Source organism: Myxocyprinus asiaticus, chromosome 33 (assembly GCF_019703515.2).
Source record: "Myxocyprinus asiaticus isolate MX2 ecotype Aquarium Trade chromosome 33, UBuf_Myxa_2, whole genome shotgun sequence".
Classification (NCBI taxonomy): domain Eukaryota; kingdom Metazoa; phylum Chordata; class Actinopteri; order Cypriniformes; family Catostomidae; genus Myxocyprinus; species Myxocyprinus asiaticus.
In genome coordinates, this window is record NC_059376.1 from 34994948 (window position 1) to 35008098 (window position 13151).

A 13151-nucleotide genomic window follows, 5' to 3' on the forward strand; every position below is an offset into this window, starting at 1 on the left:
GGGTCCGCCAATTACGGTTTGATCATAATTGTAAAAAATTTACATTTTATAAATATGCAAAAATACATTATTTTCTGATTAACAGTTTTCATTGATTCACACAATCGACAAAGAAAAGCAAAACATATATTTATAGAATCAACATTTAACCCACATTATTCCCTTTCCACCTCCCAATCCCCAACCCCATGCTGACCCCCAACAAATATCCCTGTGGTCACACTTGTATACACACACACACACACACACACACACAAAAAAAAGAAAAAAGAAAGAAAGAAAGAAAAATAAATATACAGTGCATCCGGAAAGTATTCACAGCGCTTCACTTTTTCCACATTTTGTTATGTTACAGCCTTATTCCAAAATGGATTAAATTCATTATTTTCCTCAAAATTCTACAAACAATACCCCATAATGACAATGTGAAAGAAGTTGGTTTGAAATCTTTGCAAATTTATTAAAAATAAAAAACGAAAAAAATCACATGTACATAAGTATTCACAGCCTTTGCTCAGTACTCTGTTGAAGCACCTTTGGCAGCAATTACAGCCTCAAGTCTTTTTGAGTATGATGCTTCAAGCTTGGCACACCTATTTTTGGGCAGTTTCTCCCATTCTTCTTTGCAGAACCTCTCTAGCTCCATCAGGTTGGATGGGGAGCGTCGGTGCACAGCCATTTTCGGATCTCTCCAGAGATGTTCAATCGGGTTCAAGTCTGGGCTCTGGCTGGGCCACTCAAGGACATTCACAGAGTTGTCCAGTAGCCACTCCTTTGTTATCTTGGCTGCGTGCTTAGGGTCGTTGTCCTGTTGGAAGATGAACCTTCACCCCAGTCTGAGGTCCAGAGCGCTCAGGAGCAGGTTTTCATCAAGGATGTCTCTGTACATTGCTGCATTCATCTTTCCCTCGATCCTGACTTGTCTCCCAGTTCCTGCCGCTGAAAAACATCCCCACAGCATGATGCTGCCACCACCATGCTTCACTGTAGGGATGGTATTGGCCAGGTGATGAGCAGTGCCTGGTTTCCTCCAGACATGATGCTTGCCATTCAGGCCAAAGAGTTCAATCTTTATTTCTCATGGTCTGAGAGTCCTTCAGGTGCCTTTTGACAAACTCCAGGCGGGCTGTCATGTGTCTTTTACTGAGGAGTGGCTTCCATCTGGCCACTCTACCATACAGGCCTGATTGGTGGAGTGCTGCAGAGATGGTTGTTCTTCTGGAAGGTTCTCCTCTCTCCACAGAGAAACACTGGAGCTCTGTCAGAGTGACCATCGGGTTCTTGGTCACCTCCCTGACAAAGGCCCTTCTCCCCCGATCGCTCAGTTTGGCCGGGCGGCCAGCTCTAGGAAGAGTCCTGGTGGTTCCAAACTTCTTCCATTTACGGATGATGGAGGCCACTGTGCTCATTGGGACCTTCAATGCTGCAGACATTTTTCTGTACCCTTCCCCAGATCTGTGCCTCCATACAATCCTGTCTTGGCGGTCTACAGACAATTCCTTGGACTTCAAGGCTTGGTTTGTGCTCTGACATGCACTGTTAATTGTGGGACCTTATATAGACAGGTGTGTGCCTTTCCAAATCATGTCCAATCAACTGAATTTACCACAGGTGGACTCCAATCAAGTTGTAGAAACATCTCAAGGATGATCAGTGGAAACAGGATGCACCTGAGCTCAATTTTGAGTGTCATGGCAAAGGCTGTGAATACTTGCGTACATGTGATTTTTTTTGTTTTTTATTTTTAATAAATTTGCAAAGATTTCAAACAAACTTCTTTCACGTTGTCATTATGGGGTATTGTTTGTAGAATTTTGAGGAAAATAATGAATTTAATCCATTTTGAAATAAGGCTGTAGCATAACAAAATGTGGAAAAAGTGAAGCGCTGTGAATACTTTCCGGATGCACTGTAGGTCACCAAGCGTATTAACCTCCCTCTCAATCCATTCTGTCCAGCAGAAAGGGGGCTTATTAATACATAATTTTGGGTTCAGCCATATGCTCGAGGCTACATTTAAATAAATGTCAGAATTAAACACTCTGGACACTTTTGTCTATACCGAGTGCAAATGAGAGATAACGGGGTGTAACTTCTCCGGTTAGTATGATAGAAAGGCTTTGCAATGGCGAAATAGGGGCAAGAACTTCCTGTTCAATACAAAACCAGGGAGGGTCTCTCTCAGGTGGAAGCGACCAATGAGCTAAATGTCTGAGACTGAACGCATAATAATAAAACAAAATCTTGGGTAGGCCTAGCCCCACCTTTGTCAGTCGACCAATGCAACTTACTGAAATGTAATCTGGGACGTTTACCATTTCAAATAAAAGACTTCTCTATGCTATCAAATTGCTTGAAATAAGAGAGAGGGACATCTATAGGGAGAGATTGTAGCAGGTTGTTGAATTTTGGAATACAATTCGATAATGTAAGCATGATATATAAGTATGTAAATACATTAATATGGCACTAGACACATGTTATTATAAGCCAGGCTTAAAATGCAACATTCAGTTTCATACAATATGTGGAACTCTCTGGTTGCTCTTTTTCCATCCAGAGCAACTCTTCTCTTAGGTAACGTAGTGCCACAAATGCTTTTTTTCTACTTCACAGCAGGCCCAGATTTGTTTTCTTTGGCCTGTCTCTACACTGATTCCCAGATTATGTATATACTGTATTTCTGTGACGGTTCTTCATTTCCAGGGCGTGGGCTGTGTCCTAAACCATGAAGAAAAACTTCCTTATATTAAAAGAGCATATCCTGGAGTAACATCAGTCTTGGTGGGAGAACCTGGAAGTCTGTGGCAAGAGATTAATTTAGGCTCTTAGTGTGTCATACAGTCAAGCTATATTTAAGTAAATACAACATAGGCCTACATTTCAAAGTGCCAGCTATATCCTGCCATAGCATGCTAATGACATTTATGTAGTGTACAAAAACCTGGGTTTATTTGGATTTTTTTATGATTTAAACAACTTTACAGCTCAAATAATGCATAAGTTTTAACAGAAGAATTAATGTAAGTGCTTTAAAAAAACATAAGCTTCACATTTCTGCCATTTAACCCTCCAAATATTAGCCCCATTTACTTCCATAATCAGTGCCTCACCTTAACTTCGATTTTTGCTTTTATTTTCTTTCTTTCTTTCTTTCTTTAATTTTTTAAGAAATGGAGGGATGACACGAAATAATTTTTTCTGGTAGTCAACACTATGCCACAAATGCTATCGATTGAGGATAACTTGTATTTAACCCGGAATATTCCTTTAATGCTTTTGATTTAAATGATCCAATTTGAGGGATACAATTAGGCAACATAGCTTGATGAGAATCTAGAGATATATTTGTATTGTGAAGGACATAAACACAGAAGTATCGTGGAACTATAAGAAGAGAGGCACAGTTTGATTGAGGCTATCGGTAAATGTTAATTAATAAACCACGTATCTCAGATGTTTGTTAAAAGACCTATTACAGTTGATTATGCAAAGATTATGATTGCATTATTTTGTCAGTGGAAATAAATGAGAGGTTCTAAAATGGTGAACCATAACTGTAGTAACTATATGGCATTTTGGTGGCCCACATACTCACACTGTCTTATTCTCTTTCTCTTGCTTTCTCTTCTTCACCCAAAACAGAAAAGAGAAAAAACAGTGGGAGGGAAATACAAGTTAAGTGGGAATGTCTCAGCAATTTTCCTCTTTTTCCCCAGCTGTCTCGTGTTTTGAATTGCAGGTACTGCTCCTTGTTGGAAGACTGCTGGCAGCCAAGGAACTATCCAAAGCAATGATCACACCATAACATATTTTTGCCATCAAATTTGTAAAAGGAAAAAATAAGAAATCAGAGTCACTGCTGCATATACATCTCACACATCAGGTAAGATGCTTCTTTGCAGTCACTGCATGCACTGACTTTCTGACCTGTTCCCCAGTTTTGCACACGTGATGCATTTCCATACCTTTAGATCTGTAATCTGTTATTATGGCAATTAATTGATTGCATGCAAAGTTTTAACCTCTTCCGGTCCTGATTGGGTCAATTTGAAAAGAGCAAATTGTGTTTGAGACATTTTCTTTTTTTTTTTTTTTTTTAATAACCCCAAATAGCTCCTTGGCTCCTAAATTAGTTTAATGTTTTCTGCATAACTCAGCCAGCCACGTCCTGTCTAGTCTATAATCTTAATAGCATTCAGTTATTTAGTCTTTAAATAAACCCATGTGAGAGAATAACCACCCTCATCTCTCCAATATGAGATTTTATTTAGCCTTGAATTACTATTTGACATCATTCGGATAATAATATATAATTGAATAAGAGAGCTGAGGACTCACCTAAGACATTTCAACCCTAGTTGCTCATTAGGATGTTGTTTATGGCTGCTGTTCTGGATAAGTTCTAAGAGAGCAAATTGTCATAAAAAAAAAAAAAACTCTTAGAAACATCTTGACACATCCACAGTAAGATCAAGCAACTATTTATACAATGTCCTTAATTTAACCTGTTTAAAATAAATTAAAACAATTTATTATTTTTGCTTATTTTTAATTAACAAATACTTAAAATCACTTTTTACGCAATGGTCAAAATCAGGCTTTGCAATGTCATCATTTTTTGTCTGCCTGTTCATTACATAACTTTATTGTCATTTGATTGTGGTACATTCAGTGTCTTTATTTTGGGGCATGAATCAGGGTGGCTGTCTAAAAACAATCTGATAAACTTGCCAGTAATGTGGTTCTTCTACCATTCTGTGGTAAAGGGTGTGGGAGTGAATTTAGAGAGAGAGAGAGCTCAGGGGCAGTTTAAAACCAGACATACAACACGTGGCACACACACACACACACACACACACACACACACACACACACACACACAAAAGAAGTAGTTACATTAGATCTGGATGCTCACAGAATCTAATATAATAATAAGTGGATCAGTCTGTCTGCCCATTGAATTTAATACAAAATAAGAATCACAAATTAAATCTTTAATATCTTGATTGTTTCTCCTAGACAGCAGTGAAATTAAACGGAGAGCAAATTGAGACTTGCAAATAGGCACCTGATTTCATTCTACAAAAAGCCCATAGTTGTCACTCATGTGTCTCTTTTAGAGATTCAGTAGAGATCTTAACAGTGCTCAGATTTATGAAGATACTAAAGTAAGCAATCAAATGTCAAAGATTTCATTGCTCATTCAATGAATATTGCTCAGAATAGGCCTTCTGTCTCCTATTCTGGCTATAAACTCTTATAAGATAAGGTTCTCCATAGAATCCTTAAGGGTTCCATCACTTGCTTCATATTTGGTACCCATAAATGTTCTATATAGAACCCCAAAGAACCTTTTAAATTTTATAGTATATCTTTCCATAATATATACAGTATACAATATAATGGTAACAATTTACATAATGGTTCTTTGGTATGTGTTTACGGTATTTGTTAACGTTAGTAATTAAATGCATAACACATGAACTAACACTGAACAAAAATTGTCTCCTGGTTAATGTTAATGTCCTGGTTAAAAAATACAATTGTTCATTGTTTGTTCATGATAGTTAAGAATGTATTATCTAACGTTAACAGAACAGTTTTAAATAAAATAAAAAATTATTTGTTTGTGTTGAAATTAAAATTAACCATGATTAATAAGTGCTGCAATAGTTTTGTTCATTGTTAGTTCATGTTAACTAATGTAGTAAACATAAAGTATTTTAATGAATACAAGCTTATTGTAAAGTGCCAGCAATTTCATTTTATAATATATATTTTATTGTTATGTATGTCAACAACTCTCTCATTTGTTTCTAAATCTTCTAAGAAATTTTGGCAATATGTTGATTATCACAAAAAAGAATTATAATTTTACACTTTATAAAGAACAGGGTAGTAGTCTTGTGGCTATACTTTTAAAACAGTGAGTATTTTAACATTTTCCAGATTGTCCCCATTCACTTCCATTTTATGTGCCTCACTGTAAACCAGATTATTGCTTTTTTAAAGAAAAGGAGGGACAAATTTAAATTAATTTCTGTGGTAATCAACATTATTCCACAAATGCTGTCAATTGAGATTGACTTGTTTTGAACCCGGAATATTCCTTTAAATGGAACATCTTACAACTTAAATAAAACAGAGAAATCACCTGGGCTAAGACAGAGCAACATCTCTGCAATAAAATTTTCCTCAGGGATGAAACTGCAACAATATGAGTATGTTCCTGTAGCTGGCAGATGGTGTTTATAATGCCAAGGCCTGATATTCAATTCCTAGGGACCACACAAACTGATAAAATGTATACCTGAGATGCATATGGTGTTGTTGTGACCTCTGTGACCTTAATGGACTTCTACATGAAAATTCGGGAGGAGCATGTTCATCTATGGATGATAATGGCTTTATTTATTTGCTTGCTCAAGTCTCCTAGTGACGTATCATCATTGTAGTTTCAGCTGTAATTCATCTGGACAAATTATACAAAAATACACTCAGAAGATGTTATACCAGTTCTGGGAGAGAGAAAAAACAGCTGTGACTGTGAGATGAAAACAGGTTACGAAAATACACACTTGCACATATTGGTGTATCTGACCCAAACATTTCTTTCACTGTCTTGAGTTTTAGTTTGGGTTACAATTAGATATTTTCTCATTTGTAGATGTAAAGAGCAGATTAGTTTATTGTGACTGTCTGTGAGGCAGCTGCATATTCAAAGCTAAATGAGACCATGGAATGATGGATTTGACCAAAATCAGCTCTTGGATGCAAAGTAGCATTTATGGTTTTTGTGAGAAGTGTGGTGAGCAATTGTACTTGTACTGCCATATTTTGAAAGTTTTTTCTTTCTTTCTTTCTTTCTTTTTCACAGATTAAAAATTGTATCAGCCATCATGTTGTCAGTCTATGTGGCTCTTCTATTTCTCTGTGCTGTCCATTTGCCCCTCCACTCCTCTGCCCTTCCCTTTGAGCAGAAAGGATTCTGGGACTTTGGCAAGGACATTGATGTGAAAGAGCTGATGATGATGATGAAAGACCAGGAAGAAGGCTCAGCTGTGGATCCATACCAGCCTGAACACCCCACATGTCCATTTGGCTGTCGGTGTGACCTCAGAGTGGTACAGTGCTCGGATTTAGGTGGGCTTAAGATGATATTTGCTTGTGATATTGATAGAATGAGTTAAACAAAGTCACCTTCATATCATCTATCTTATTCAATGGTCGCCACCCTGTGACATCAAGCAAAGACCAAAGACTTGCATGTCATTTTTCCACATGAGATTGAAACTTTTATTCACATATACATTGGCCCCAAAAAGTATTTGGACACCTTTGGAAACTTTAGTCTCACTTTAAAAATGTCTGAATTTTAAGTGTAGTAGATACCAAATATCAAACCAGCTGGCATCTGCAAATCAGTAATAATGCTAGACCATTGCTCAATGCTAACTTCAATAAAGAAATGTAGCTATTTCTTCAAACCCTACATGATCACACGGGAAGTCGGCATGTTGCTACTGAATGTTCCTATTCCCTGACATCGACCCCATTCTGCCGAGTTAATTCCATCAGACATTTTTGCAAACATTTTTATGTGTTTAATTTTTCCTGTGGTCCTGCTGATAGCGTGTTGTGTGAGTGGTCTCAAAAACATGAGTTCTCATCCTGTGTTAACCTCATAACCATTGATGATCGCCATTCAGAGGTTGCATTTTCCCTTTAAGATTGCATGTTTACTCCACTGACAGTTAGGTTGAAGGTTTGGGTTAGGGTGTATGGTCAATAAAATATGCATTCCTGTTCACTGTATTAAATCATATACAACTAAACACACCTCGCTTAACAACTCGCTTTTGGCGCCAATCTGTAGACAATTCATCAGGAAAACTGGAGCTCATTCGTACATTCAAAAGCACTTCCAGCTGTGACCGCTGGGAGAAGTACTTAAAATTTCTGTGAGCACAGATCTATTTCAGCTGAAGAACTTTCAACCTACTGTCGCCGAACTCCCAGTCTGTTTAACCATTTGGTACCAAGGTGACTTTTAGTGGATTGCCATATTTTGAGCAATATATCTATTTTTTTATCATTTAAAACCTAACACATTACTTATTTGCTTGAAAACTGTCTTTGTGCTATCTTTTATTTATTTATTTATTTATTTTTTTATAAATAAATGCCACTTCCTTTGATAATTTGTTATTTAATGCAAACGTTTATACATTTGTAAGTTTACCTTAAGTGTCCAAACATTTTAGGTCCACTGTACAGTGTGTCATGAATATGAATTTAAATATAAATTAATAAATCAACATTGTGGCTGAAACTGGGGCAAGTCAGGAGGAAATTTAAGCTTAAAGTTAAAAAGGCTTATTAGGTTTTAACATCCACATCAAAGGCATGAGTGAAAGCAGAATAAAATTTAGCTTGAGAACAGATACTAGCTCAGACACACTGCTAATCTAGGCCATCCACATCAGACAGCACATGTGGTGTGTGGTTGGTCACCTGAAAAGACAGACATTTCTACTCGGTACAGCGAATGTGCCATAAACTATGATGTCAGTTTCACCAGGAATTATTAATTTAAAATCAAAAGCACGACTTCTGTTGTTGCCAGGTACCACCCAAGCACAGCTGCCCTCTTTGTTATTTGTGTTTTATGATTCAGCTATAAATGATGTATCATAAAACACGTTATTCTCCTTTCTCCTCTTTTTTTCTGTCTCCACGTTGTTATGTGCTACGTGGAGCTATGGTCATCTGGCTCCATCTTAATTATATAGGAAGAGGGGAATGCTAGCACAAAACAACAGAGCACAGCAAACACATGGAGCCCCAAAGACCAGAGAATTACCAAACATTTCTCAAATTATAGCCCGCTGAAAAGTTTACAAGTGAACTCGTGTAACCCAAAGACTCAGATGAAAGATACTGTAGAAAGTTTCTTAAATGAAGGGCGTTCTTTCTGTTGCATCTGATGGCAATAAACGTAATGAAATTTGAGGTGTGATTAGTAATTTAATGAATGCAGTGTTCATTTTTCTATTAAGAAAGTCAGAGTCGGGTGGTTGGAGGGGACGGGTTGAAAAATAAAGAGAGCTTGGTGACATCATCTGAAAAGGAAAGTTGTTTCAGAGGTGAAGCAAGTTATTACATTTTGATTAAAGATTACTCAGACAAACAGTTTTATTATTTGGATTACAGATGAATTATGCTAAATAATATCAGGAACATGTAGCAAAGTATACAGTGTAGTTAAATAAAGTAAATAGGGTACATTTTGACTTGATGTTGACTTTAAAAGTCTGTTCTACTACCATAGAAAATGTACATAAACTTACATTTGTGTCACCTACCGTCATGAAGTGAATAACCACAGCATAGAATATTTCAAGCCTAAACAATATTTTTCACAATGTTGATGTTTAAACACACCTTATTTCCTCAAAGCAATTCTGTTTATTTTTGTTTGTTTGTGCATTGTTCCTCCAACAGGTTTAGGTTATGTGCCATATGATATTCCTGCAGACACACTGTTGTTGGACCTTCAGAGCAACAGGATCACAGAGATTAGAGAGGGAGACTTTAAGGGACTGACCAACCTCTATGTGAGGCCTGTCTTATCTTTATTTTATAATGTGAATTATAATTCAATGTGCTTTTTTGAATCTTCAGGTCCTATTTTGTGACCTATGTTTTACGTTTTAAGAATGTTTCTGCTTTTTATCAAAATGTTACAGACTAGTTGTGACACATGTGATTTACCCAAGTAGGACATGTTCTGAGATTAATATACTTGAGTGGTCCTGCAACAACATTCCTATCAACCAATCATAGCCCTAATACTAACCCTATAACCTCAACAATCAGAGGGCACTAATTGCTTGATATTAAAGAGCACCTATTATGGTTCTTAAACGTGCCTAATTTTGTTTTAAAGGTCACACACGCATCCAAGGTCAAAAAACACTTTAATTTGCTCATAATTTAAATCGCAGTATTACCTTTTTTTCCCAGTGTCAAAAACGACTCGTTCAATGATCCGTTCTAAAGGATTCATTCTAAAATCCTCCTTTCAGAGAGCCTAGTCTGCTCTGATTGGTCAGATGTCCCAGTCTGTTGTGATTGGTCTACCACTTAGTGTAGTGTTTGAGGGCGGGTCAAAGCTGTTCGCAAGCAGCCAATAAAGACCAGAGGCGGGTTTTTTGTTACCAAATTAGGTAGGTTAGTACAGGAAGTAAGTCTGGAATTACTAACGACTTGTTTCAGGTGTTCAGAATCGGTTCTTTCTTTTGGGAGTCAATAACTCCATTTATCATTCAAATTGATTTTTGAAACTTTACAGACTTTTTTACATTCACAAACAGCTATATAACACACTACATGAAAGGTAATATTTGAAAAACCAAAATAGGTGCCTTTAAAATATGTTAATCCAGAAACATGTCCTATTTGTGTAAATGTCATTAAATATTATTATACATGTCTTAATATGCAGTAATCCATTCCACCACATTGATATTACAAACAGTAATAAACAGTCTGATAAAAGACAGATAAGGTCTTTAAAGGTACACTCAGTCATTTTTTCCTCATTAAAAAAATTTGTACTACTCCTTAAAAAACTAATTTACATTTTTATACATACAGTATGTATAAATACATGACCACTTACATGAGATGAAGACTCCAGTCATATCAGTAACCTTATAAAAGCTGTGAAGAGGGTCCCCACATGGGGGAAGCCATGTGAGGATCACATGACCAGCCGAGTACTACTTGCTTAATCACAGTAACCGCCTTGTTATTGGACACATTTACTCATGGATTAAATATATCATGGCTGACGGTCAATAGTGAATTTTTATTGGCATTGGTAACTGAAAACTTTTGCATTTGAATAATGCTGCATCCATGCCTCAAGGTTTTGGTGTAAGTTCAAGACGACATGCATAAAAAAATTACTGAGTGCACCTTTAAGGCAGATATGGATTTGTCCTAATCAATTCATTATGCCCCTGTCCACTTACAGGCTCTGGTTTTAAGATATAATCAGATCTCCAAAGTTCACCCAAAGGCATTCGTCCCTTTGAAGCGTTTACAGAAGTTATACATCTCCCACAACCTTCTGACCTCCATTCCCAAAAACCTGCCTCCATCACTGGTGGAGCTGCGTATCCATGACAACCACATCAAGAAGGTTCCGGCATTGAGCTTCTCTGGACTGCAAAACATGCATGTCATCGGTAAGACAAAGGGTGTGCGTGTTTGTGTGCATTACGTAATGAGCTGCGCTAATGACCTTAAGTGGTTCATAATGTTAGGACAGATAAAGCCTGCTTTATGGGATAGTTCACCCAAAAATGAAAATTCTCTCAGAATTTCGCCATTGACACCCACCTTTTACCCAAGATGGTAAATAAAAGTGAATTTATAATAATTTATCTGTGCCTTAAATACTGGTTGATGTTGCAGAAATGGGTCGTAATCCTATCCAGAACAGTGGATTCGAACCTGGAGCATTCATGGGCCTTAAACTGAACTACTTGCGCATTTCTGAAGCCAAACTCACTGGTGTGCCCAGAGGTAATAAAAATGAAGGACACGAGTTGACTTTAAAGTAAATTAATTGAATTTATATGAATATGAATTAACATATTTCATTTTCTTTGGCAGTATTATATGTATTTTAACTAGCACAGTTTAATGAGAATGTTGTAACATACATACATACAGAACAGAGGTGTATTTGTGTATGGAATACTGAATTATTTTCTAAATGGAATGTGTCCCATTCTTTTCCAAACACAATGTATCTCATTCTGTTCTGTACGGAATGCGATTCATTCTTGTTAGACCTTCCCAGCAGTCTTCATGAGCTTCATTTAGACCATAATCAGATTCAGGCCATTGAGATGGTAGACCTCAGTCAGTACACCCAGCTGCAGAGGTAAGCCCTTCGCATTCTTCATTACTGGTGTGTTAAATGTAATTTATGTTTACAAGCCAGTTGCATTGTGTTTTTACTGAGTACTAAAAATGCAGTTCATTTTTTATTGTACTTTTTATGACAAAGTTTGCTTTAGTGTCCACTAGTGATTAAAATGTAGTCTAATTACCTCTGATAACCCCTATGTATCTCTGTTTTCATGTTTAGGTTGGGCCTTGGCAATAACCAGATTCGCCACATTGAGCATGGTGCTTTGTCTTACCTGTCCAATCTGAGAGAGTTGCACCTTGACAACAACCGTCTGTCCAATGTACCAAGTGGACTGCCACATATAAAGTATCTGCAGGTGTGTGCATTATACAATTTTTTTGTATAACACAAAACAGTTGATAGCTTATTTAGCTTATTTATTTGATGAACCATGTCATACTCATCTTGCAGGTTGTCTACCTCCATTCAAACAACATAACTGAGGTTGGGGTAGATGACTTCTGCCCTATGGGTTTTGGGATGAAGAGGGTCTTCTATAATGGCATCAGTCTCTTTGACAACCCAATTAGGTACTGGGAGGTGCAGCCATCTACATTCCGCTGTGTCAGTGACCACATGGCTATACAGTTCGGCAACCACAGGAAATAAATAAAAGATGCACTCACAAAACCAGTCGAGTGGAAGAATAGGGGGAAAAAGAGGAAAAATAATTTTGTAAATCATCAAGATATTTGGGTGAAGATAATGAATACACATTTCCATGGAGGCATATTTTGGAAGAAACATGGACTCCATACAAAATAATTATGTCAACCCAAGGTGGTTAATGATTCACTGGTAAACAAAATCAAACCTGTGCATTTCAAACTATTCATCTGTGTAATTCCCTACTAAACAGATAATTGACATTTAATCCATATGTACTCTACAAAAATACATTTCTGTCTAATTTAGTTGATTTTTACAGCATTTATGATTCCTGAATTAACTCAGATTCATTGCTCTGATGTCTATTAACAGCTTTATTTGTTTAGTTTTCATGGGTTGCATCTTTAAATAATGAGGGGACAGTAAATTCACAGTTTGTCACTCTGGATGGTTGACTGTAACTCATTCATTATGGTAATAATAAAGTTGTGGATTGTGTTGTGGATGTTTATGTTGCCATCGCAACATTCAACTTAATAGGTGACAGGCT

The 13151-nt window shown here is 36.9% G+C and overlaps 1 protein-coding gene across 1 annotated transcript; it reads left to right on the plus strand.

The window, feature by feature from the left end:
• The first annotated feature begins 3705 nt into the window (after positions 1 to 3705).
• On the plus strand, positions 3706 to 13099 carry LOC127424177 (biglycan-like). The gene is made up of 8 exons (XM_051669136.1): positions 3706 to 3886; positions 6881 to 7146; positions 9508 to 9620; positions 11045 to 11258; positions 11488 to 11598; positions 11869 to 11962; positions 12170 to 12308; positions 12404 to 13099. Exons 2-8 carry the CDS (start codon positions 6903 to 6905, stop codon positions 12599 to 12601), a joined length of 1113 nt encoding a protein of 370 aa, XP_051525096.1. The 5' UTR covers positions 3706 to 3886; positions 6881 to 6902; the 3' UTR covers positions 12602 to 13099.
• The last annotated feature ends 52 nt before the right edge of the window (positions 13100 to 13151 follow it).

Bases quoted from the DNA above. Each gene is read 5' to 3' on its own strand.
- LOC127424177 (XM_051669136.1), top strand. From the start codon at position 6,903: ATGTTGTCAGTCTATGTGGCTCTTCTATTTCTCTGTGCTGTCCATTTG. The intron at 9,621-11,044 runs GTGAGGCCTGTC...GTCCACTTACAG, and splicing joins AGGGACTGACCAACCTCTAT to GCTCTGGTTTTAAGATATAA. The intron at 11,963-12,169 runs GTAAGCCCTTCG...TTTCATGTTTAG, and splicing joins CAGTACACCCAGCTGCAGAG to GTTGGGCCTTGGCAATAACC.